Genomic DNA, 25,730 nt, shown 5'->3' with positions numbered 1-25,730 from the left:
GGTCCCTAGGACTTCACTATAACCGAGTTTTACTGTATGTGAAGCTCCAATGTCATGAATTTCCTTGTGCATTTTATATCTTCCATCTTCTCTATGGGAAGATAAATGTTTATCTGAAAATTATTTCAATTTAATGTTTGATCTTTATAGTATGTATATGGTATACTTCTATGCAGTCTAAACATTTATTAAGATTTTGGAGATTTCAAAAATTTTTATTCATATTGTGAATTGTTAGCATTGCACATTTATGAAGCATGTATTTGTAGGGGTAGGAGATCTTCCATACTGCATTTTGATGAAAATATGGGAGGAATCAATGATGGCAGTAGAATGCCCTTCTTTATAGCAGATATCACTCTTGCCATTCCCAATGTGGTAAGTAAAAGAACATTAAAAACAAAAGATTATTGTTAGTTTGTTCAATTTGAATGGTAATGTAGATCTACAGTAATAACTAATTGCTAAAGTCTTCACTAATTTTTTTAAAAACATTTAAGGTAATGCAGCCAAGCTTGGAAGATATACAGACTGCCTTGAACAAAGCAACACAGTTAGTGTTGGATATCAGCAAAGGAGTTTACCAGTGGGGACAAGATAGGGAAAAACAGCATGGCACTGTAATCCATCATGAATCTAGGAGAAACTCACCCACCATGCTGCATGGATTTGGTCAAGGTAAGTCCTAAATAACTGTTTTAGTATTATTTATGCCAATGGGGTTAAGTTTATTTAAACAGACTGCAAGGAACAAATATTGCCACAAATTTAGATTTTTCTTGGAATTTTCTTTGTTCAAGTCAAATTTCAAAAACTCTTATTAATTAAAGATAACTCTTTTCCCAATAATTATCATACTGGGCAAAGGCGCAGTATTCAATTTGTCTGCACCCCTTGGTGTGTTGTAGGACCGACAACATCCAAAATTAAGCATTCAGTGCTTAAAATATGAAACATGAAATCTCATTCAGATTTACAAAGAAATCAATCAACAATTTTGTCAATAATCTTTTTGCTTTTGGTGTCATGCACAAGACCTCCATGTTCTTTACATAATTTGGATTTTCCGTCTGTGAGGTCCATTTTGAAAGCCTGGCAGATGAGGATTCTCATAATTTAGTCCACTTCCTGCTATTTTCCTTCCCATCCCGACAGATAATTTTCTGGTTAATCAAGGGCTGGAGTTTGAAATAATCGTAGGAACTTTTGGCAGAGTTAAATGCAAGAGATGAGACCTTTGCATCAGTGCTTTCAAAACTAATACCCAAAGAGCACATCAAGAACTTTGACATCATACCTTGATTCATGTGCATCATATTCGGTGTTTGCTAAGGTTTTGCACATGAAACCTTGCCGATATGATGGGAGGCCAGGTTTCTTAAGCTTGAACAGCTTGACGACTACTTTGGAAAAATCTTCCATTTTGCCACATGAGTTCAATGCATTGAATAAAACCAGACAGTCAAATAACTGGATATTGTGACCAACAAGCAATACTTTCTTCTGACATTTACAAAGAAAAGTTAGAAAACTGTCCAAAGCACCTTGAATGGTTTTCCCTTCCACTTCTTTGCTATGGTGAAACAGCTTAACTGCCATTTCTTAGACTTATCCCAGTTATTCATGAAGCCTCAGCTGATATTTTATCTTTTGGAAACACAAAGCAGCTGAACTTATCATCTCCTCTCATGGCATCAATCTGGGTGATATGTGAATATCTCCCTGTAATTCGAAAGTAAAATGTGTATTTCATACCAAACAATACATGAAGTGTGCTGTCTTTTTGTCATATTTATGAAAAAACAATCAAAAATAAAAATATAGCATATACACAAGCTTAACCTTTCAGTGTGAAAGATACCTTCTGTTTAGACTTGATGTGAAAACTTTGAAAGTGAGCAATACAAATATTAAATCATTATTATTCTTTTCAAATGGGTGGCACTCTGGGGGGAAAAAACCTGTTATCGAAAGTAATGCTACATTGTATTCAAATCTCTTACAATTTGTAAAAGAAAGTGCATAAAAAATCTTAAATTACCCAAGCCTGTTGTTTCCAAGTCAAAAAGCACAGGAATATGTGACTCTGGATTGTACTTCACAGGCTCCTTTGTTGGACTGTGGCAAAGAGGAATTTTCAGATCCTTTGAGTCTGTTGCATAGAGATCAACTTCTGATAAGTAGGTTGTTCCCTCCTTTTCTAGACAAGTATTGCTCTATAATCTTAGAAAATATTTTAAACACATATTAGATAGAAAGTACACAAAAATGTTGGCTGAATCACTATGATTTTAAATGCTTACTTGCGAGCTTTTAGTTCAATACTTTTCTTTTTGGCTTGCTGGGTACAGGCAAAGGTTTACCTCTTCAAACGTTAAAGATCTCGTAGAAAATGTATCTTCTTTGTGTACACACCAGGAGCCAGTCAATTCTTTGAGTTCACCTAAATAGTTTTATTTAATATACTTTAAATTATTAACCAATAAGATGATCAGGGTCAGCTAAAACAAATTCTGAATTTACATATTTCATTTCTTTTTTGTTTGACACAGAAAATTGGTTTATTTTATGGCCATAAATTAATAAATCATCATTTATAAATTTCTTACTTTAGTAACATATCCATGTCCACATGGTTATTCAGGCTGGCTGATCCACTGAAATGGCAACATTTTGGTGCTTTTGAGGCAATAGTCATATTCAAAGACTCATTTGCTTGAGTGGAGCCCATCTCAGAAAGTTTCTGACAGTTTGCTTATATTTGCTAAATAAAGCAGCCAGAGAACTCTGTAATTTGACGTCCGTTAGGCACTTTCCATACGAAAGTGACTTAAACAATATCATCGTCCCAAACGAAAGAGATGTCTGGAACATCGATATGTTTGATTGAGATGAATATACATAATACCCTTCTATTTAGTTATATATTTTACAACACTATGACTTTATTGTGACTGTTTTCTTTGCCTGGTGGATTCAAAAACCTCAGATGCAAACTTCTTTAACAGCAAAATGCACTAAATACAGACTGAATAAAAGGTTTTGATAGGAGCTTATAAATAAAGACAAATTATTAAAGATGAAATGGAAAATTTGAATAGAAGTATAGTAGCCCAAATAATTGCTTCCTTTTGTATATGGTGAACTGCATAACATACTGAAGATTTCTAATTAAATGCAAGAAATTAATATCCGCTTAAAATCGCAAGAAGCTCATCTCACAAATTTTAAAATCTCGCTTTTATTTTTTGGAGATATGTAAATTACATAAATCTATGATAAAAATTCAACATTCGCAATTTTTTGTTCTCGCAATTTGATGGAAAACAGTTGAATCTCGGAATTAAGTACTCGAGTAAAATAAGGAATCTACAGTAGTTATATCATCTATGCAGATTTTATATATTGATTGTGGTTAAATTGCTGTAGATATGCACAACCTGATCAAGCACATTGATGTACCACTAAAACACTACCACAAAAGCATAGTGGACAATAAAGATGTGTCCAAGTATGTGATGATGATGTCGTCTGCTCTCAGTACACTTAAACCAGAAGTGACAGATGCACTGCAGCGATACTCAGATTACTCTTTCTTGTGGAAGCAAGATAGAGTGGAAGCTGTTAAGGTGAAGTATCATTGCATAATTTACCACATCATGCATATGGTGCGAATTGGAAGATGGGTTTCATTCTGTCTTTCTTTTTGCTCTCCTTTTAAAATCTTTAATTTTCTGTCAAACTTCTGAACTTAACAAGATTAAGAATAGGGCACATGATGACCTTTTAGGGTCATGGAAGGCCAAAGGTAAATGGTCAGTTAAGTTTTATATAAAGTTAAGGTCAAATTGGTTTGTTTGATTGAAAGCAAAATGGTTCACTACATGACTTGTTTGTTCACCTAAAAAGTTAAAACCTAAAAAGAGAAAGTCCAAGCTGTCTCCTATGTGACTGACCTTGTGTACAGCAAGAATTAAGGTCAGGTATGTTCAGATATGTGGTAAACAGGGAAATTAATGTAAGAAGCAGAAGTATTGCAAATAAGAAGACGATATTATGTGTATGTTTTACAGGAATTCATGGTGGAGGAACCCATTCTTTCTGAATTCAAAGCAAAATGCTTGATGTTCAAAAATCTCGAGAACAACATTGATGATATCCAGACTTCTGAAATTGTTGGACCTATTGAATTGTTCACTGGTAATTCAGTCATTTCACAACTTATTGGTAAACAGATATTTCACCTCAAAGTGACATTTTGTGCTTATCAGATGATGCAATTTTCTTTTAGATCCTTTAAAATTTGCATTGAGAGTTGAAATTAAAGCCTGGAAATTGATGTTTGGGAAAGAACTTAACCAGCAGTACAGAGCGAAAATGGAAGGAGTTTTGAATTTTGTGGATGACTACACCAAAAGACTTGCTAGACCAATTCGGGATCTAGAGGATGTTCGAGAGGCAATGTCTGCCCTCAATGATATCAGAGAAAACCAGATCGCTCTTGATATGCAACTGGGCCCAATTGAGGTATTGTCTGTATGCAGGATTTTAAATTGATTGACTTCAAACAATTGAAAAAAGATAATGCTCTCCCTTTCAGATAAATTGCTGGTGAATAACAGATGCTGTAAACCAACATTTTTTTGCGGCGACATTATTTCGCAATTTACTTCAAATAAACTGGTTGGCGACGACAAATGTTTGCGACCAAGCCTTATCCAGACCCGTATTTTGTTATAACAACCATACGGTAAAGACTGGTTCGCGGCTAGAAATATTCACGATGACAAGGCTCTCGTGAACCTCACGAAAATTTCTCGCACGCGAATAAAAGTTGGTTTACAGTATTTGTTAAAAAAAAATCACCTCCTTATATTTTAACTCAAAACATAATATTGCTCCCAAAATTAACCTAAATGATTAGAGTTGTCATATTGTAGTTAAGGCTGTTGGTTGTTTTTTTTAAGTAATTTATTACATGTAGTTGTATTGAATATTTTTAATTCTAGAACTTAGTGCATGTATGTTTGTGTTTTTGCATGCAGTTTACATTGCAATATTTGGATAAAGTGTTTGTTTTCATAAAACAACTCATAGCTAGCACATAAAAGTGAAATTGACAATGTATTTGGGGATTTAATATTTGATGAGAGATAGATTAAAACTAACAATTGACTCACTGGATATGATATCTGTACTTTATTATGGGAGATAATCTTCTATTTTTGTTGAGTCTTATATCTACCATTAAATTTTTCAATTAGGAATCCTATGCTATGCTGAATGATTTTGAAGTTGTTGTCAAAAAAGAGGAAACAGACATGGTGGACTCTTTACGCTATTCCTTCCAAAAATTGTTAACAAGTGCAGTAAGTCAAGAAATAGAGTTTCAAAGATTTTTTTCCATAGATTTGCATGTTCTTATAAATTCAATTTTGATTTATTAGGGTATCGCTCTGTGGTTGCCCTAAAGTGATCAGTCTGTCCATCCGTCTTAATTTCCATCCTTCCATCTGTCTGTCCGTCCAAGATCACTTGTCCGGAGTACAATAAAACTTGGTTATAGCAAAGTCCTAGGGTCCAACGGAATTACTTCGTTATATCTGTATAACGAATTCGCAATAATATCTATAGCGAATTCACAATATATTTGTTTTCTTTCACCAAACTATAAATTTCGCTAATTGAGGCTTAAAATAAAAATTCATTACTTTGATACCTATAATAATCCAATTGTGAATTGAATAATTATATGAAAATAAATTCATTCAAACTATTTTATTAATTGAAAGTGCAAACTTTTTTAAACTGTAAAAAATTTGTTATAAAGGTGTTATATTTTGTTACATTTCATCTCTACGGGACTCAAAATCAGTTTACTACATCCGTAAATTCATTATATCCGAATTCATTATAGCCGTAAAATTTTGCATAGATTTGTTAAGATTTTACCGGGGATTCCAAAAAAGTTCCTATATCCGAAAATTCGCTATATCTGTGTTCGTACTAAACGAGTTTTACTGTTTATCTTCTCTCTTGGCCCAATCTTGCTCACCCACAGAGTGCCTTTGAGTAAAGAGTGTGCAGTGACCTTGAACTATGTTTCTAGGTCTAAGGTTAAGGTCATAAAAGAATTATATATAAAATCCTTGTCCAGTGCATATCTTCTCCCTCCTTGGTCCACTCTGGCTCATACTTAACTCACAGAGTATCTATGATTAGCGGGTGTGCAGTGACCTTGATTGAAGTTTGTAGGTCGAGGTCATATCAGACCATGCAGCAATCTTTTTTCAGAGTATAAGTACTTTCCAGTTAGCCTTATTTGACTCATACTTGACATAAAGAGAGCTTTTGAGTAAAGGATGTATTTCTTATTTGTCTAATCTTTCTCAGGTTTAACAAAAATGCCTGTATGTAAGGGGTAATGAGATAGGATGAGAAGTTCTGTGCCAGCTATAAAAATTTCTAAGTTATAGGTAAAGGTCACAACAAAATTCTTTGAAATTCTTTTCATCCCATTGTCCTTTATTTAAGCTGGCCCTTTGAGATGGTCACCATCTCAATGGTGTTTAGTCGCAGTCGGTATGATGTAATTTTTATGTTTTAGTAGTTAAAGTAATTGTGCAGGTATTTCTTGATGGCTCTTTGATCGTTCAAAGTTCTTGATCGCTCCAAGTGGGTCTCCATTCTCGATTTCCTTCTCTATATAAGGCTGTTTAAAATTAATTCTACGTTTAACGTAACATGAAAATTTAAACCTACGAGGGAGGGAGGAAAAAATTAAACAAACAAAAATTTCAAACAAATGTGTATTTATTGAAAGTCACCCATTCAGTTATCAATATATCAACACTGTCATATAATACATATGGTAAGAAGCAGTCCATGTTAATTTTTGCATTTTCAAAGCATATACCGGTACTTTTGTGTAATTTATGTTTATATCCTTTCTGTGGGTACATCATGTATACTGGACGAGATGTGGAGTGACTTGCAAGCACATCAAGTGGTACATCCAATGGATTTACATCAACATAGCAACCGAAGGGAAAACTTTTTCTTTTCAGGGAAAATGTTGCACAACACATGTGATTCACAGATTATCTACAATCAAAATAATGATATTATTTCATACATTTTCATAATGAAACATTTTAAAATTTAACATATCAGAGTTGTGTTGTAAGATTCACTGTACCTACTTTTAAGAACTCATGACAGGGTTCTTGAAATAACTGCCACCCTACAAGTGTATTCCACTTCTCTCCATTCTTCCACTTTAGCTGGGCCACCTGTTTGTTTCTTCCTATTATACATTGTGAATGAATGAATTGTTATTCCTGAACATGTTATTTAAAATGTAGATACATTTCAAATGAAAGGGATTTGCAGTCATTATCATGTCAAAACTCTTATCTAAATCAGTAAATTATGCTGACTTAATGCATTGCTTCGAATTCACTTCAAGGTATTACATCCACAATCATTATATTTAAAACCAAATATTGGTAGTTCGAACACTGAAATCTTTGTATGATTTTATAGGGTCATTCACCTTTGAAATTGAACAAAAATTAAAAAGGAACAAATTTATCACATCTTGAGGCTAATATTGAAGTCTGTGGAGAAAGGTATAATTTTTTAAACTCTTTTTATATCTTTTCAGTACAGGGGTGGTAAGAAATTGCTTAAGCTTCTCCCTTCTTAAAAAAATGCAAAAATAACTTAACCGTACACATTCTGAGTTTTTATTAAATAAGATAGGTAGTTATTTCAGTTGTTGATGGATCACTTAAATAAATATATACAACAAACCTCGTTTTTGTCTTTTTGGGTGGAAGTTGGTTTAACATGGTTCAGGCTCTGTGACTTGACAACGGACATTAAACAATCTCAAATAAGATTTTTACTGTCAACTTCGATCATGTGTTTGTCTGATCTATTATTGTTGGTTTTTTACTTTGGTAGTGGCGTAGACTTTCATGTTCTTCGTATTGTGAAAACTGAATACCTCAATGCTATCTTTGAGCATGTTTTTCTCTCATACAGGATGTAGAATTCAGTCGCTAAATGAAAACCCAAACCGGAACGACTTTTTCAAATCCGGATTTGTTTGTTTTTTCAAAACGACAATTTCGCCGAAAACTACGCGCGCGGGTTACGTTAAACGTAGAATTAATTATACCCCCCGCAAACGAAGTTTGGGGGGGTATATAGGAATCACCTTGTCCGTCCGTCCGTCTGTCCGTCCGTCCGTCCGTCCGTCCGTCTGTCCGTCTGTCTGTTCGATTCGTGTCCGGTCCATATCTTTCTTATGGAGAAACATTAGAAGTTCTTACTTCACACAAAGATTGCTTATGACCTAAGGGTGTGTCATGACCTTGAACCAAGGTCATTCGGTCAAGGTCAAGGTCACTGGCAGAAAAATTGCAAAATTCGTGTCCGGTCCATATCTTTCTTATGGAGAAACATTATAAGTTCTTACTTCACACAAAGAATGCTTATGACCTAAGGGTGTGTCATGACCTTGAACCAAGGTCATTCGGGCAAGGTCAAGGTCACCAACAGAAAAAGTGCAAAATTCGTGTCCGGTCCATATCTTTCTTATGGAGAAACATTAGAAGTTTTAACTTCACACAAAGATTGCTAATGACCTAAGGGTGTGTCATGACCTTAACCCAAGGTTATTCGGGCAAGGTCAAGGTCACTGACAGAATAAATTACAAAATTCGTGTCCGGTTAATATCTTTTTAATGGAGAAACATTGGAAGTTCCTACTTCACACAAAGATTGCTTATGACCTAAGGGTGTGTCATGACCTTGACCCAAGGTCATTTGGACAAGGTCAAGGTCAATGGCAGAAAAAAGTGCAAAATTCTTGTCCGGTCCATATCTTTCTTCTGGAGAAACATTGGAAGTTCTCAGTTCACACAAAGATTGCTTATAAGATAAGGGTTTGTCATGACCTTGACCCAAGGTCATTTGGGCAAGGCCAAGGTCACTTGAAGAAAAGTATAAAACTCGTGTCCAGTCCATATCTTTCTAATGGACAAATATTGGAAGTTCTTAATTCACATCTAGAATGCTTATAACCTGAGAGTATGTCATGACCTTGACCAAAGGTCAATTGAGGAAGTTCAAGGTCATTGTTAAAAAAAAATCGGGCTCAGTATACCAATAATTCAAAATTGGAATTTCGTTTGATTCGAGTCATGTTTGTTAACATAAGGATGCAAATGTCCTCATGCATTAACAGTTAACTTGAACTAAAATGGAATTAAAAGAATAGAAATTGGTTTGTGTACTCATATAAGCATTAACAGTTTTAAAAAATAGAGCAGTTGTTATTAATAGAAAATGGACGATGAAATAGATTCATTCAATATTTTCTATAATAGAAAAAAATACATGAGTTATGATTTTTCTTAGCGGGGGGTATCAATTGTGAGCTTGCTCACAGTACCTCTAGTTTTAAACAGCCTAACTAAGCAAATTTACTTTTGATTTCTCAAATTCTTGATCTCTCGAAATCTCATGTTCCATCGAACTGCAGTCCCGTTTTACTCTCGATACCTCAAAGTTGCTGTGTATATGCAAGCGTTACCTAATTAACACTGATACTTGGTCATTTAAATGGCTCCAGGCATGAGACGCATGAGCTGATGTAACAGAATGTTTCTTCAGGGGACTCTTGTCCTGGAAGGTGATAATTGATCTATGATTGATCAAACTGTTACCTTATCTATAATAGTAATACCAGCTGTCTTATGATGAATTGGAGACGCAGTAAAAAGGACAAATTACCGTTAATTGAGACTAGACGATAATTTTGAGTCAAAGCTTAATGAATTACAAATCTGCAGAAATTATGTAAATCATCATCTTTGTCATTATACAGTACCCGCAACATTATTTTGTACAAGATAAACGATATGATAGGATTCACGCACGATAGATTAGGAATAACGCACGCACGCATATTCTTATCATCATTAACTCATATTGTTCATATTGTTCCTACCTCCGCCATGATATTTACTGCGGTGCCAATTCCCGGTTTTGCTTGATGGTTGTGAGCACTTGGCCCATTTCTAAAGTTATCGCTGTTCTGCACAACAGTTGCTGGACATCGATGGGCTTTAGATCTTACACTGCAACACCAATCTGTGATGGTGTTGTTTTTCCGTAGACACTGAAAAAATATATTACATATATCAATCTTCTGTGTAAAGCAAACGGTTTTTTTAGTGTCAGATGAAAACTATATATTTATATCTTACTTTCACTGTGTAAGTGAAACCTCTGCTGTCTGACAATTTTCGCTTTCTTCGGTTCGTTCTATGATCTTCTATTTGATACGTGATGGGCCGACTGACGGTCACTTCCATCAGTTCCACTTCGGCAATTGATCTAAAAAAAAAACCCAAAAATGTCTTAATAATCCATAGGATTTTGCAATCAATAGAACATGTATTTCTGTATGAATAGTTTTTAAATGCTTTACTCTTCTTCATTCTGGGCCACTTGCTCAATGGGTCCAAGGGATTCCGCTGTTTCATTGAAAAAGTACAAGATGGTATCTTTGATATGGTAGTGGGTAGGGCCTGTATCGCTGGTTCTACAGTATATTGAAATTATGATAACCACACATTATAATTTATATTAAAATTAACTGCATTTTTAGAGTCAATTGAAAGTGTAAAAAAAAATCTTTTTCGACAAATAAGATTCTCATCATCTTAGGGCCTCTAATTGTCATGTTGGTAATTTTGTATTTACATCCACCCAGTAAATTCAAAATTTAAAACATGGCAATACCCAGGGACGTATATACTAATGTATTCGTATGTTATGTACTAGTATGTCTCTGCAATCATGGCAATACCTTGACTAGACGTGTATGCTGTGAAAATCTTCATATCTAAATTTATGACACCATCTCATGTAGTTATATATACCTACCTGTTGTTTTGACAATTAGCATCACCTGCGGTCTGCACAGTCTTTATTAGTGTGTGAAAACTATGACCACCCTTGGTATTTAGCGATTATTATGAATTTGGCCCATCTCGTTGAAGATTGGAAGAATTTTATTAAAAAATAAACAAAATTAATTAAATATACCGTAATGTTTCGTGTATAATACGCACTCGTGTATAATACGCACCCCCCAAAGTATACCAAAAAGTGGCGAAAAAACGGCAGGTCCTATGTATAACACGCACCCAAAAAATGGCGAAATCAACGTTCGCCATTTCCCCCAAAGCTATCAATGTTTCATGAAAATTTTATAATCCATGCGTAATTTCTATAAAATTGTGATCGGAAAATAGTACAGATAATGAAAATCGACGGCCGCCATCTTTCCAAATAACTATCGATGTTTAATGATAATTTTATAACCCAAGCGCAATTACTGTAATTTCCTGATCGGAACGTGGCCCAAGCGATATTAGAGTCAAAGTTCTTACAATTTTACTTAAAAAAGACAGCATGATTTACATGGGCGGTACCAAATATCATTTGAAACTTCGTTAAGAGTTTCTTATACAACATCCAGGAAGTTGAAGATCCTCATACATAGAAGAACAGCAACCCAACTTAGTGCTTAAAAGTAATAATATTTGCAGATATAAACCAAATCAACATCAAAAGAAATGATTTAGTTGATTAGTTATAGTCAAACCCTTTGATTGTTGTTAAATAAACATTGTGAAGAAACGTATGTATGTCGTATATCGTCATTATTAAGTACAAATGATCAATGTATTTTTATCCGAGTCTATGTAAAGCAATATTGTTTAACTGAATAACTGGACATGAAGTAATCAAGTTTAATAAAATCAGAATAATTGCTAATCTTTATGCACTTTAAAACACCCTGTGAAGTCCGACACAAGACAGGTGCATGCTTCTGACACCGGAAATTGTTAAACAAACACTGACCACGCGCCGAGTCAACAGGTGGCTGCTTACATAATGGCGAATTACACTGGCGATATTTAAACTTGTTAGATGCAAGAAACAGTGTTGAGAGAGGATAAATATTTCAATACATGGAAATAAAACTGTAAATAAGGTATTTCTGATGCAGTAAATTTAGAATACACTCATACAACTTGCATAATACGCAAAATATCAACAGTCACTACTACCGTGTTATCAAGAAATACAGTTTGAAAAAATGGGGTAAAATTTTAGTCCTATGTACAACACGCACCCCACTTTTAACCAATTTTGGCTGAAAAAAAGTGTGTGTTATACACGCGACATTACGGTACGCTCCTCTATATTCAAGGTAAATACTGTACATTGATTATGAAACACGATTCGTATTTTGTCAAAGTTTGGAATACAGAGACAGTAAAAAACAAAACACTACTCTGATATTAAAAAAACCCTGAATATTCTACATAAATCTCACATTATTCTAATTAAGTTATGGAACACATTCAATGTACATGTATATTCTGAAAAAAATAAATGGCAACAAAAAATATGTGAAATAGAAACACATTAATAAGTATGTGAAAATGAAAACAAAACCTTGGGGACAGATTGACCAAACTTGGGGGCAGATAACGAACAAAAATTTGGGGGCGGATTGACCAAACATTGGGGACGGATAAGCCAAAAACCAAGGGACGGATTGACCGGGAGGGTTTTGTTTGGGAACAGATTGACCGGCACCCATTTTGATCTAAAGAATTAGGAAATTATTATCATAATAGAGTATTGGATAGGATTTTACATTTCTTGTTCGATAAAGTTCGAATACTGTGCTCTGAACGACTTTCAACATTAAAATAAATTTACTTGCTTATGAAAAGGCACGAGGCGATTTACACGATAGGATAAACGAAAAAAAAATCTGTTAAAATTGAACGATAAACCTGATAGGATTAACGCACGATAGGATAGCATTAACGCACGATAGAACAGTATACACGCACAATAGGATAGGATTGATACACAATACGATGGGATAGGATTGTAAAAAATAATGTTTCGGGTGCTGTAACGATTATTCCTAAACAAGTTCATACAGCTGGAGAAGGAATTGTACAGTGTGTGATACTCAGTTATCTTTAGTAGTACATGTACTAAACAATCTAGTCTTAATATGATGCATGAATAAATAGTAATCATGACTTTATTCAATATTTGTTTCTATTTAGTTTTAAAAGCATTCAGATCTGAATATTAAAATGTTGTTCAAGCACATGCATACAGTTAGCACTGAAATAAACAGCTAAATCATAACATCTGGTAAAACCAGAAAATTCCAAACTCTTGAAAACTTGAACTTTTGATCCCTCAAAAAGGGATTTTTTCAAAAGTTTTTTCTCAGTCCCATGGACTTTAAGCCATCAAGAGTCACCTGTATAGATTATTTGCAATGAAAATTGACTTTCAAATCATATCAGTTATACAACAATACTGTATACAGGGCAAAATTTGACCTTGTTTTCTTTCATCCCCGTCGTCAGCAGGCGAATTTAAGAGTGGGCAAATTCAAGTGTTTCAAATAATCTCTCTTAAAATACAAGTTTGCCTGGACAAATGTAAGACGGGCGAAACCATTTGCAAGTGAAAAGGGATTAAAATAACCTTTTATACAGTAGATAACAGATTTACACAAGATGTAATTTGTTGTTTACAGAACAAGGTACAAGATGAATTAGTGCGAGTGCAACCAGGGTTCAAATCTGAACTTCTGACTTCTGTGGAAGTTTTCCAGAAAGATGTTACTGATTTTGGAACAAGCTATGATACTGTAAGTAATGATGCTAAGGGGAGTGAAAGAAGGAGATGATAGTATTTTTAAGCTTTTTCCTTTACATGTTTTTTGGGTATTTATATAGTGTCTTTCTGAACCAAACAATGACGCATTAAAATAAATGAATTGGCAATGTTAAATTAAGAGTCATTGAGAAGCTTATTTATATTGTGCTTTGGTTGATTTTAGGAAGGGCCAATGTCTGAAGGAATTTCTCCAACAGAAGCTAATGACAGACTGACTGTGTACCAGGTATTTGAAGGATGTATTCCATAACAACTCGATATATGAAAACTTGCTTGCTACCATATACCGCAGATGAAAATTATTTCACGTCAAATCATATTTCAGGCTCAGTTTGATGAGTTATACAACAAATATGGAATCTACTCTGTTGGAGAACAGCTCTTTGGACTTCCTGTGACAGAGTATCCAGGGCTAATGAGAATCAAAAAAGAACTAGGGCTTCTACAAAAACTATATGGATTGTACTCCAGTGTGATGACGGTCATCAATGGCTACTTTGAAATCTTATGGACTGAGGTGGATATCGAAAAAATCAACAGTGAACTCAGTGACATGCAAAACAAGTAATATATTCCTGATGTTTTGCAAATATGTTATCATGAATTACATTACCATGCATTGTGGATACTTGTATTATATGGTATATGGGCTAAATTATTTCCCATCCATCAGTAAGTTTGTTGGTGGTATCTTGCCACTGTTTTGCCTAGGACTATATATATCAACCTGATTAGCTAATATGCATCACAGGGAAGGGGTGTTGTAACCCAAATTTAATTAATTTTGGCCTCATCAGTCTGGAATCAAATTAGAATTCAGACAGCAATTGTGTCCAGCTTTTACAATATATCAGATTTTTGTTTGCAAGAGTTTCCAAAGGGGGGGGGGATTAATTGGCCTAAGTTGAGAACAAACTTTGAATATTAAAAAAACCTAAAGGTTAAATCTTTCTGATTTTAATTTATCATATAGGTAATTAAACTTATTACAGGGACAAGTGCATGGTATATGTACCTGGTAGTTGGGCTAATTTGTGCTGGGCTCCTAATTTATTGCTTATAAACTTTGATTCTTTAATTTGTGTTTATATAAAGATGCCGCAGGCTTCCTAAGGCATTGAAAGAGTGGCAAGCCTATCAAGACTTGAAGAAAAAGATAGATGATTTCAGTGAATCCTGTCCCCTCTTGGAATTAATGGCCAACAAAGCTATGAAGGAACGCCACTGGGACAGAATTGCTAAGCTTACAGGCCATACTTTTGACCTTGATTCCGAAAATTTCAGTCTCAGAGACATAATGAAAGCTCCTCTGTTGAAATACAAAGAAGATATTGAGGTATGTGTTAAAGAATTAAGCTAAAAGAATGAATCAACTAAACGTCCAAAATTGACCCCTATAATTTGAAAAGGAATGAAAGTAAAGGTTTTCTACATATTATTGCCTCACCCATTTTTTTAAACATTGAGGTCTTTTAATTTCAATTTCTTTTTTTACTTCCTTACATTTGTAATAAGGCATTAATTGTCTTGAATTATATAGCTGGGGTATGTTGTTTACACACCTTTATGTGACATTGTGATCAAAAATTAAAAAAGTATCAAAACTCACCAAAATCTAAATTTTAGTTAATGTATTTTTCGGTCTCAAGCTCAAAAGAGGGTTTTTAGATTGCTGTCTTTGGTATCAATTAAAAAAGGAGTGAATAAACATTTCAAACACACTATAATATATTTATGCTTACTATTTGCCCGCTTGATTGATGCTCCGCCTTATTCAAATGTTACAATGACCCATACATAGCCGTAACAATGATACAATGACATACATAGCTGCAACAGCTAAGTCATGATTTTGCACTGAAGTATGCAATAAGTTACAACTTACATTGGATACTGAGCTCTTGGACGAAATTTGGTTAGTAGGTGTAATTTTAATGACTGTTAAAACAACATGTCAGTGACTTGTCTATTCAGCTTTTCATAAATCATTAATGAGCAATACTATGAATATCACTGTTAAGTACAGTTACAATTAGCATTATTGTACCTATGTTCAAGTGTTTATTTTAATTTTTAACCGGGTTTTCCGAAGGAAAAATCCGGTTATTAAAATGGTGAAAATGGTGGGCGGGCGGATGGCTGCCAAAAGGGTACCCTCATTGTACGGATAAATCCTCCTACAGGTTTCAAGATAGGAAGTTGTTCTTTTGCAGATCAATTGTACATATATCAGAGGTGTGCATATTGCTAGGATTTTGATTTCTGATAATTCATGAAAAAATACCAGCTTTTGAACTTAGTCATTTTTTTGGCCAAATATTGCATATATGGTACCCTCATTGTACGGATATCTCCTCCTACAGTTTTCAAGATAAGAAGTTGTTCTTACATATATCAGAGGTGTGCATATTGTTAGGATTTTGATTTCTGATAATTTATGAAAAAAATACCAGCTTTTGAACTTAGTCATTTTTTGGCCAAATATTGCATATATGGTACCCTCATTGTACGGATAACTCCTCCTACAGTTTTCAAGATAGGAAGTTGTTCTTTTGCAGATCAGTTGTACATATATAGGAGGTGTGCATATTGCTAGGATTTTGATTTCTGATATTTTATGAAAAAAATACCAGCGTTTGAACTTAGTCATTTTTTGGCAAAATATTGCATATATGGTACCCTCATTGTACGGATAAATCCTCCTACAGTTTTCAAGATAGGAAGTTGTTCTTTGCAGATCAATTGTACATATATCAGAGGTGTGCATATTGTTAGGATTTTGATTTCTGATAATTTATGAAAAAAATACCAGCTTTTGAATTTAGTCATTTTTTGGCCAAATATTGCATATAGGGTACCCTCATTGTACGGATCACTCCTCCTACAGTTTTCAAGATAGGAAGTTGTTCTTTCGCAGATCAGTTGTACATATATAGGAGGTGTGCATATTGCTAGGATTTTGATTTCTGATATTTTATGAAAAAAATACCAGCGTTTGAACTTAGTCATTTTTTGGTCAAATATTGCATATAGGGTACCCTCATTGTACGGATAAATCCTCCTACAGTTTTCAAGATAGGAAGTTGTTCTTTTGCAGATCAATTGTACATATATCAGAGGTATGCATATTGCTAGGATTTTGATTTCTGATAATTCATGAAAAAATACCAGCTTTTGAACTTAGTCATTTTTTTGGCCAAATATTGCATATAGGGTACCCTCATTGTACGGATAACTCCTCCTACAGTTTTCAAGATAGGAAGTTGTTCTTTTGCAGATCAATTGTACATATATCAGAGGTGTACATATTGCTAGGATTTTGATTTCCGATAATTCATGAAAAAAATACCAGCTTTTGAACTTAGTCATTTTTTGGCAAAATATTGCATATAGGGTACCCTCATTGTAAGGATAACTCCTCCTACAGTTTTCAAGATAGGAAGTTGTTCTTTTGCAGATCAATTGTACATATATCAGAGGTGTGCATATTGCTAGGATTTTGATTTCCGATAATTTATGAAAAAAATACCAGCTTTTGAACTTAGTCATTTTTTGGCAAAATATTGCATATAGGGTACACCATTTCATTGGATATGGGTTGACATGGATTATGGATACAGTTCACATAAAAGAAAACCCGGTTTGCTGTCACATTGACAGCTTTTCACTTGTTGGGAGTTGATTTTAATCAACTCTCCTATGCAGTTACTCTGGCAAACTGAAACTGAAACAGTGTTTCAGTGTTTGGACCCAAGCATAAATCACTGCTGAAAAGACTTAGTTCTTGAAAATAATCGATAAATTCGATGTAATGTATGCTGAAGCATTTTTTTTTTAAGGAATTATAAATACCTTGAAAATAGTGAGATTTTAAATAGTAGGAACAATTTAGAAATTTTTTAGCAGTCGTATGTATTCCTATGCCAGAGTTCATTATGGTCTAGCTCATTCAACCATCGGCTGTCTCTGTATATCTTCAACAAGCAGAGAGTCAGTCTATATTTAGAGGTCGCATCATCAAGCTATCATGTGACCCGGTATCTCTTATTTGTCTGAATTATAACGGAGACAACCGAGCATCTGGTTGAACTATAGTAGAGTTTATTATTGGTTGGATCCATACAATTTTTGAAATATTTTGAATACCGATACATAGTTTGATGGAATTAATTCTATTTTTAAAATATTATACAACATGATTCATCAGAGGTTTTCTCAAAATTCTTGTCGAAAAAGTCAGAGAATTCATGTAAAAATGTGTATATTTCTAATACAGATTATAAACTACTTACCAAGCAAAATAACATATCGTTGATTTTAAGATAAAAATAACCAATAAAATCAACTCCTGTCAGTACTTTGATTTTCATTATCAATTTATTACATAGAAAATGCAATTGTAAATTTTAGCAGAAACATATATATATAACTAGAGCAGAGTTCGTGGCAAAGCCACGAGTAGGTCTTCCGTTGTTGCTGCGAGTTGAAAATATATGTGATGTGGTGTCAAACGATTATAATTACTAAACTTTCAGTTCTGCTTTTGTTATAAAAACGTGTTGTGATTGAAAGCCTGCATATAAAACGTGTATTGAAAAAGAAAATAAGAAAATGTTTTAGGAAAACTACCGCATTTGTCGCACACAGTTTATGTAATCGTAACAAACATTATTTAAAAAATGAGATATTTAATGGCGAATTAAATTTTCAGAGGGTAGCAAGCATTGTTGTAGACAGTATGTACTCATGGGTCATGTCAGGAATTGTGGTTTTTTTTTGAAACCGAACCCGTTTACAAAACACGTAACCTTTTCTCTAAGATAACTTCTTTATCTAAATATTTCTAAATTTGTGAAAACAATGTACAATTTAGAAAAGTTGCGTGCTGACAAAATTTACACACCCTAAAACGTACTACTACACCTAAAAAGCGTGCGACTTACGTGCAAGAAACGTTTCCTGTTAACCATTTAGCGTTTCGGACAAAGCCTGCAGAGTTTCGGACAAAGCGTGTAAATCGTTTCGAGCAAAGCGTGCGAGAACATTGTGAAACGTTAATCAGATTTCATTCGGAACTCTCTGACAATTTGTTTCAAGATGAAAAAAAATCTAGAGGAAATGATATACTTATATTTTTACAACGAATATTTGCCAGTATCAAATAATTTTTAGAAAAATTACTAGTGGAAGACCAAGTTGAGGTTTTAAAAAATCCTAGCTAGGTAATTATAAAACAGAAATAAATATTCTATCAGTGCGTGAAGTTGCTTGCCATTTGCACGATTATTTACCGAATTGTTTACAAATTAAAAATGTGACCCAGATATGAGCTGCCGGAAGTTCAAAGCAGAAAAAAACCGAAAGTGTGAAAACTATTAAGCCTAACTTTGAAAATAAGTTTGTTATTGATCCCTATTTAGTGGATAATTAGTAAATATAATTCATTTAAAAAGATATGCATCATATCAAATAATAATGGAGCTTTGAATGAAATTACGACTTCAAATAGAACCACGTGTAGTTTTCCTAGTTTCGGTTCATTGCGACAGAAGTATTATTTGGCTGCATATATTGATAGATATATGGGAAAAACAAAGGAAAATGGCAACTACTTATCATCAATTACTATTATAAAGTGTTTTTATGAAAATTCAATATTATAAAGTAACGCAAATGAAAACTGTTCAAGTCCAGTTTTAATTTGACGGGAAAACGGTACGATAAAAATAACGATCATATTATTTGTTTAAATGACATATTCCCACAATTGTTTTTCTTTCTTCATTTATACTCCATTAACATGTACCTCTAGTATATTTTTGAAATTAATTCGCCTCAAAATATTCGGTCAGAAGTGATAAAGGGCGGTTAATTATACCCCCGCAAACGAAGTTTAGGGGGGTATATTGGTTTCACCCTGTCTGTCCGTCCGTCTGTCTGTCTGTCTGTAGACGCAACTTTGTCCCCCCTATAGAATTTTTTATTACTGCATGGAACAGTTTGAAAATTTGCACATATGTTGAACACCATCTGAAGATGTGCACCTGCAATTTTTTTTAAGATCAGACAAGATTTAATGATTTTATGACAGTTTTCATTTTCCTTATTCTATATATTGTACTAATGTTGAAAAGTAAGGGAGGTAATCCTTACAGATTTTATTAATTAATTAATAGAAAACACTCTAAAATATATTTATATAAATACATCCAGATGGAGTTTTTGTCTTTATGTCTTAATTAATAAAAAAAAAAATATTTTTTATAAGTATGCTATCAACTGACAATGCAAAGTTTTTGTTTGTCAATGATAAATTCTTAGGAACTAATAGGAACATCAAAGACAAGTGTGGCTGAATTCATTTGTCCCAAGGGAGCCATTATCTGAGCCATGGTTCAGATGGAGCATGTGTTATGGGGAAATTGATAATCTGTAAAGTGGGTGATGGTTTTGGGGCTATTTTAAAACTGTTTCATGTAAACCAAAAGGTCTATCATTATAAGGAAATAAATAATATAATGATTAATTTAAGAAGTTAAACTATTTTTAGAGGTTGTTTAAATTTATTTGTCAAGTAAATTGATGAAGTGACCCTATTGGGCATTAATTTAAATGAAATTCAAAATTACTGATATGATTGTAGTGTTTTGGAAATTTTAAAATTGTTTGTAATATTAAATTTTCTTTTTTTACATATTTTTACATAGTATGGTAATTATGGTAATGTTTTGGGAGTTTATTGAATTTAACAAGTTCATCAAAGAAAATCATAGTCCTATGGGATCAATTTTCTGATATGGAGTTCCATTGTGCCATAGGAGAAAGTGAGGAAAATTTGACACAACTAATTGCATCTGTCAAGACTCTTATTAGAAAGATATTGAAAGTTTTATCAACAGAAGAGCATTGCTTGGCTACCGGTATTTTTATTCACTGCAAAGGGAAGGGTTATTGTCATTTTGTTGGTTTTTCTTTAAATCGATTAAATTAAAAAAATATATCATCAAATACATACATTTGTAAATGTATTACTGTTATAGATATGTATTTACAGTGAAATTCTGACAATTTTGATTTTAATTTTTCTTTGTTAACTAATTTTTTTTTTTTTACAATTCTAGAAATTTTTTTTGGTGTGTGTTCCAAACCTTTATTATTCAATTCAATTATTTGTCCCATTTGAAATTAGCCTAGCGGGGGTATTAGTCCCATTAGGACAGTTCTAGTTCGATACTGGGAAACGAATTCGAAACTAGGAAAATGGAGGGGGTGTTGAAATTACTTCCTTTATATTTTCGGAAGTTTGATACTACAGTTTAGAAGGACAAAGAAACGCGATTTAAACATAAAAAAAAATTATTTGGAATTCCGATAACAATAGTTGCATGCACGACGAAACCGCTTACTGATTCATTACTGGTAAAATGACTGTACAATATTAAAATTCGCTATACATAAAAAAATATTAAATACAATTAGCAAAACATGATTTCTGTTGGAACAAGCCTTAATCAACTTTAAGTTACACGAGCATGTTTTGATAAGCATGTATTTTTTTATTTTTTTACATCCGATTCGATAACTCTTACTAAGACCATTCGGCTTTGAACAAGCGGCACACATAACCTCGGACATCGGGTGAGACCTGCACCTGGCTGAACCTGATAATCAAACTCTGTGTATTTGTTTTCTTTGGATGGTCAAGCGTCTCTTTTTTTGTCAATAGCCAATGGAAAAATTAATGACTTCAAGGTAGTCGGAATCAGTATTTGATGAAGCACACAATTTAAATGATAGAAAATTTATTAATTATTTGAACAAAATTAAGGTAGTCCTATACTCGGCACTAAATGGGCTCAATCATTAAAAGCTTAGCTTTAAATGATAAATATACATTCTAGCAATACATATACAAAAGAAAATATGTATGTTTACATGCGAGTTTGGTTGTTATCACCTCTCAGGCGGGTGTACCCCCTTGCGAAAATTATTGACAATTATGAAATTTGCCAGACGTCCGTTTTTCCTAAAAATAATTACCAATTTTGGGAAAATTAGAACTGAACATACAAAATAGAGTATAAATATTTATTTAAGCCATATCTCATCAATAATAATAATATTACCGTTCTAATTGCTTATTATTGCCATTGTTTAAAACAGCGATGTAGAGCAAAATCAATACCGGGTTTCTAAAACGCTTTGTTAAAGTCGAACCAATATTGTAAAATCCGTATTATGACGTAGTGCGATACTCGGACTACTTTAAATGTAAACATAGAAAGAAAACATACTGATCATTTCTATGAATTGCGGGAAGTAAGTTCTTTGGGATCCCGATTATAGATATTTTTACAAGTAATTATTTTAATTATTTAAACCACTGTGAACGGAAAACAAGAGGTCTTAAAAGTAATTAACTCACAGGGATTTGCCTACAATGTACACAGTCATGCAATTTATTATTATGGGAATCTTTACGTATGGTACTTAATTCAAATAGATCATGATAATCTATACAATGTACGCCGTTATACATGTACATGTAAGGGTCGCACGTGGCGATTGAATTAACACAGACTGACCGAATAAACAAATGGGTGGGAAAGTGAAACAAAATGTTACACATAAGAAGAAGCCACCAAAAATGATTTTCGACAGATCTTGATATCGTTTCGCCAATCAAAAAAAAAAAAAAAAAATACAGCGCGAGCTCCTGTCAGCGGGGCAGGAGGAGGGAGGGGGGGGGGGGGCAGCAATGAGTTTGCTTCCACAATGAAACGAACATGCATGTACAAAAACTACAGAAGTGATTAATATGTGACCGATAGCACTAATCTAAAGTTGTTTAAAACTCATGTGAATATTCTTTTAAATAATCATCGAATGCCTCAACTCAGGATATTCTTTTATCGTGCTAGCACCTACCGCAAACATGTAACATGGAACTATGATTATAATTTGATTTGATTTTTAAACTACCTTGTACGCTATCGTATACATCAATGCTTAATCAACTGTACAGGTAAAATAAATTTATCTTTTCACCTTAAACCAATTTAACAGTTGAAAACATAATAAAATATAGCTGTGTCCGTGCAAAATATGAAACATGAACGCGTGATAAGGTACATGTAGAAGATCACGAACCGACCGCCATGTGCGATGGATGATCATCATTTAAATGTTTCATATTTAGGGGTTGTTGTTGTTGATTTAAAGCATTATTTGTACAGTTTATAAAATATTTTACATAAACAAACCAACCATTAATTTATGTCTGACGATGTTTCCGATTTGGAGTAATATCGTTCATTAATATTCATTTACACTCAAATTTAAGTAAATAAATACAAAATGGACAAACTTTGATAACATAAAATTAAAACAGTTCTTGTATTTACGGCTATATTAACTCAAACACGTTCATATGCATGGAAGTGTGCGTCTCGGTGTGCGAATCTTGTGTATTAAATAACCGCTATGTAGTGCAGCCGTGGCTGAGATCCTCGACCGTGGGCGAACGATAGATTACGTAAGGTAAAACGCACAGACCCGCACAGCTTAGAACCCAGGAGGCTTTGAAAAGATTGCAGTATAATGACCTTACTCTATCAAATAGAAGTTATTTATTTTAAACTTAAAACCCACAATTGATCTATGTCTATTATTGCTTTAGATTGAAAATGACATTCCTTTATTAATTAACTGAACGATTTCTTAATTGACACCCAATCGTTAAATCCATAAAAAAATATGTCTAATCAAAACGAAAACAATTCTTGAGTTTGCGGATAAATAAACTCATTTAAGAGAGACGCAACTCTCGTGTATTAGATAACCGCTGATCGCTAGGTAGTCCAGCCGCGACCATGGTGACCGATTTTCTCGACTGCGGGCGAGGGAGAGCTTACGTAATGGTACACACACACAGCACTGATTCAAGGGATTTTAAATGCATGGAGTTAATAACTAAAATGTAATGCATAGCTTTTTTTTAATTCCATATTTTGTGGTTTACTAGAAAAGAAAAACAATGATTTGTTTTCCAAATCCCGTTTTTTAAGGATTGTGCATTATAAGAACTTAACAACAATGACTTAAACTCCTAAAATAAAGCACGTATTCTAAAAAAAAAATTCTTATGAATTAATGCCGTTTGTATACATCAGCATACATTTTTTGCGGTAACTTTATGCCAGTTGTACGCGCAAAGACTTTCGTTAACTTGTCAAAAGAAAACAGGTACATGTTAACATGTAAAGCTTTTTACACTCATACTACACAAATCTCATACAAAATAACATTGTAACGACCTTTATGAGATCCCAACAAACAACTTTTCTAGCGACAGCCATATCAAAATCCTAACCGTTTTTGAGTTATTAAGCAAAATTTTCTAGGGGCCATTGGCCCTTAATTTAAGGGGCCAGCCCTTTTTTATTGGTGTCAAATGAAAGCCCTTGATATTTTGCACAACTTTTATTCTACATGTCTTAACAAAATATTTTTCGTTTAAAAGATATAAAGGAAAACATGTATAGATTTTTGCACTTTTTTGAATCCTGTTTTTTGACCCCCTACCCTTTCCTAAATAAAAAAACGTAATCTAAAAACAAAAACCGATGTGCACCACTACAATGTCTCTGCTATTCAAATGCGTTCGATTCCCATTCCCTGCTATCATAGTCTCGGAGCCTTTGTCTGGAAACAAAAGGCCCTAAAAAAAATTTAAAAGGGGGAATAACTCTTTCACGGAAAGTGAATTCTAAATTTTATGAATTGCTTAAGATAGTGTTTTGTAAAGTACATTAGCCCTGAAAATTTGAGCAAAAACCGTTCAGAAATAAGCAAGATATGAAGCCTCAAAGTTTGCGTCTAGGAAACAAAAAAAAAAAAGAAAAATAAGAAAAAATCTTAACCCGCACAATAATAGAAAGGTCTTCCGTTGGAAACGGAAGACCTTAACTACTATCTGAAAGAATAATAATTTCAAACCAAGATCTATAACATTGGCAGACATCACTTTGAGAAGTTGAACTGATTGCAAAATTGCACCAACGCTATTTAAGGTCTTCCGTTTCCAACGGAAGACCTTACTATTATTCTGAAAAAATTTCAAATTTCTTATTATTTTTTTTTTTCTTCTAGACGCCAACTTTGATCCTTAATATCTCGCTCGTTTGTTCACCGATTGTTTTGAAATTTTCAGGACTGATAACATGCCGCGTGATGTTGTCGTTGCATATTTTAGTTGAGGAAAATCCCCATTCGGTTTTGAGTTATTCCCCTTTTAGTAAAATTTAACGACTTCTTTTGTCCAGGGGGGTTTAGCTATAACGATGGCTGGCAGAGTCTCAAAGATGGGCTGGTTTGGAAGCTAATACATTGAATTTGTGCGAGATATAATTTATTTATTATTTAAATGCAAATAAAAGGGGTGGTATAGATGTTGAAACAAAGGCAAGAAAAAAATTCAAAAAAAATCGCGTATTTTCCGTGTTAGTTTCCTACCTGATAAAAATTTGTTATAACATGTATTTTAAAAGATCTTGGTCTTACCAAGACCTTTCATTCGGTATACAGAAAAAGGGGCTGGCCCCTATAATTAAGGAGTTAGATGCGTCAAAAGTTTCTTGTCAATAACTTGTAAAGGAATAAAAATTTCTAATGCATTATTGAAGCAAAGTTGTAAAGAAATTAATTTTGAATCCTTCCGTGGTATTCAATTTAATGTTTTCGTAATTTATAGCCAGTATTTGCAGAAACAATTGTTGTCAGTTCGGTCCATTTTTGTGGGGGTGCGCACGTTTAGGAGGTTATGAAAGGGCTTTTTGTAATGCACTAACTGATACATGCAGCGCGCAAAAATAATTCTACATAAAATTCCCAAATGTTTTTATTCATATGTACATATTCATTTC

General features: G+C 33.6%; 1 protein-coding gene and 1 long non-coding RNA gene across 4 annotated transcripts in view; one reads left to right on the top strand and one right to left on the bottom strand.

Annotated features, from left to right (window-relative positions):
* The window catches only part of LOC128155461 (dynein axonemal heavy chain 8-like), a 160,603-nt gene that overhangs the window by 61,302 nt on the left and 73,571 nt on the right, over window positions 1–25,730 (top strand). For all 3 annotated transcript variants that reach the window (XR_008239603.1, XM_052817170.1, XM_052817169.1), the window contains exons 23-32: window positions 270–378; window positions 501–678; window positions 3,430–3,629; window positions 4,074–4,200; window positions 4,292–4,527; window positions 5,265–5,369; window positions 13,664–13,777; window positions 13,970–14,032; window positions 14,132–14,370; window positions 14,902–15,142. Coding sequence is in view for 2 of the 3 variants with exons in the window: in XM_052817170.1 (XP_052673130.1) it covers window positions 270–378; window positions 501–678; window positions 3,430–3,629; window positions 4,074–4,200; window positions 4,292–4,527; window positions 5,265–5,369; window positions 13,664–13,777; window positions 13,970–14,032; window positions 14,132–14,370; window positions 14,902–15,142 (1,612 nt within the window). In the remaining variant the exon portion in view is untranslated. The remainder of the gene's footprint in view (window positions 1–269; window positions 379–500; window positions 679–3,429; window positions 3,630–4,073; window positions 4,201–4,291; window positions 4,528–5,264; window positions 5,370–13,663; window positions 13,778–13,969; window positions 14,033–14,131; window positions 14,371–14,901; window positions 15,143–25,730) is intronic.
* LOC128155464 (uncharacterized) lies at window positions 6,901–8,178 on the bottom strand. The gene is made up of 3 exons (XR_008239605.1): window positions 7,816–8,178; window positions 7,203–7,306; window positions 6,901–7,104 (listed from the first exon to the last, which is right to left on the bottom strand). It is a non-coding gene; the product is annotated as an uncharacterized LOC128155464 (long non-coding RNA).

This window comes from Crassostrea angulata, chromosome 7 (assembly GCF_025612915.1).
Source record: "Crassostrea angulata isolate pt1a10 chromosome 7, ASM2561291v2, whole genome shotgun sequence".
In the NCBI taxonomy this organism is placed as follows: domain Eukaryota; kingdom Metazoa; phylum Mollusca; class Bivalvia; order Ostreida; family Ostreidae; genus Magallana; species Magallana angulata.
The sequence above is the reverse complement of the archived record's forward strand: the minus strand, read 5'-3'. Positions and strand labels throughout refer to the sequence as shown.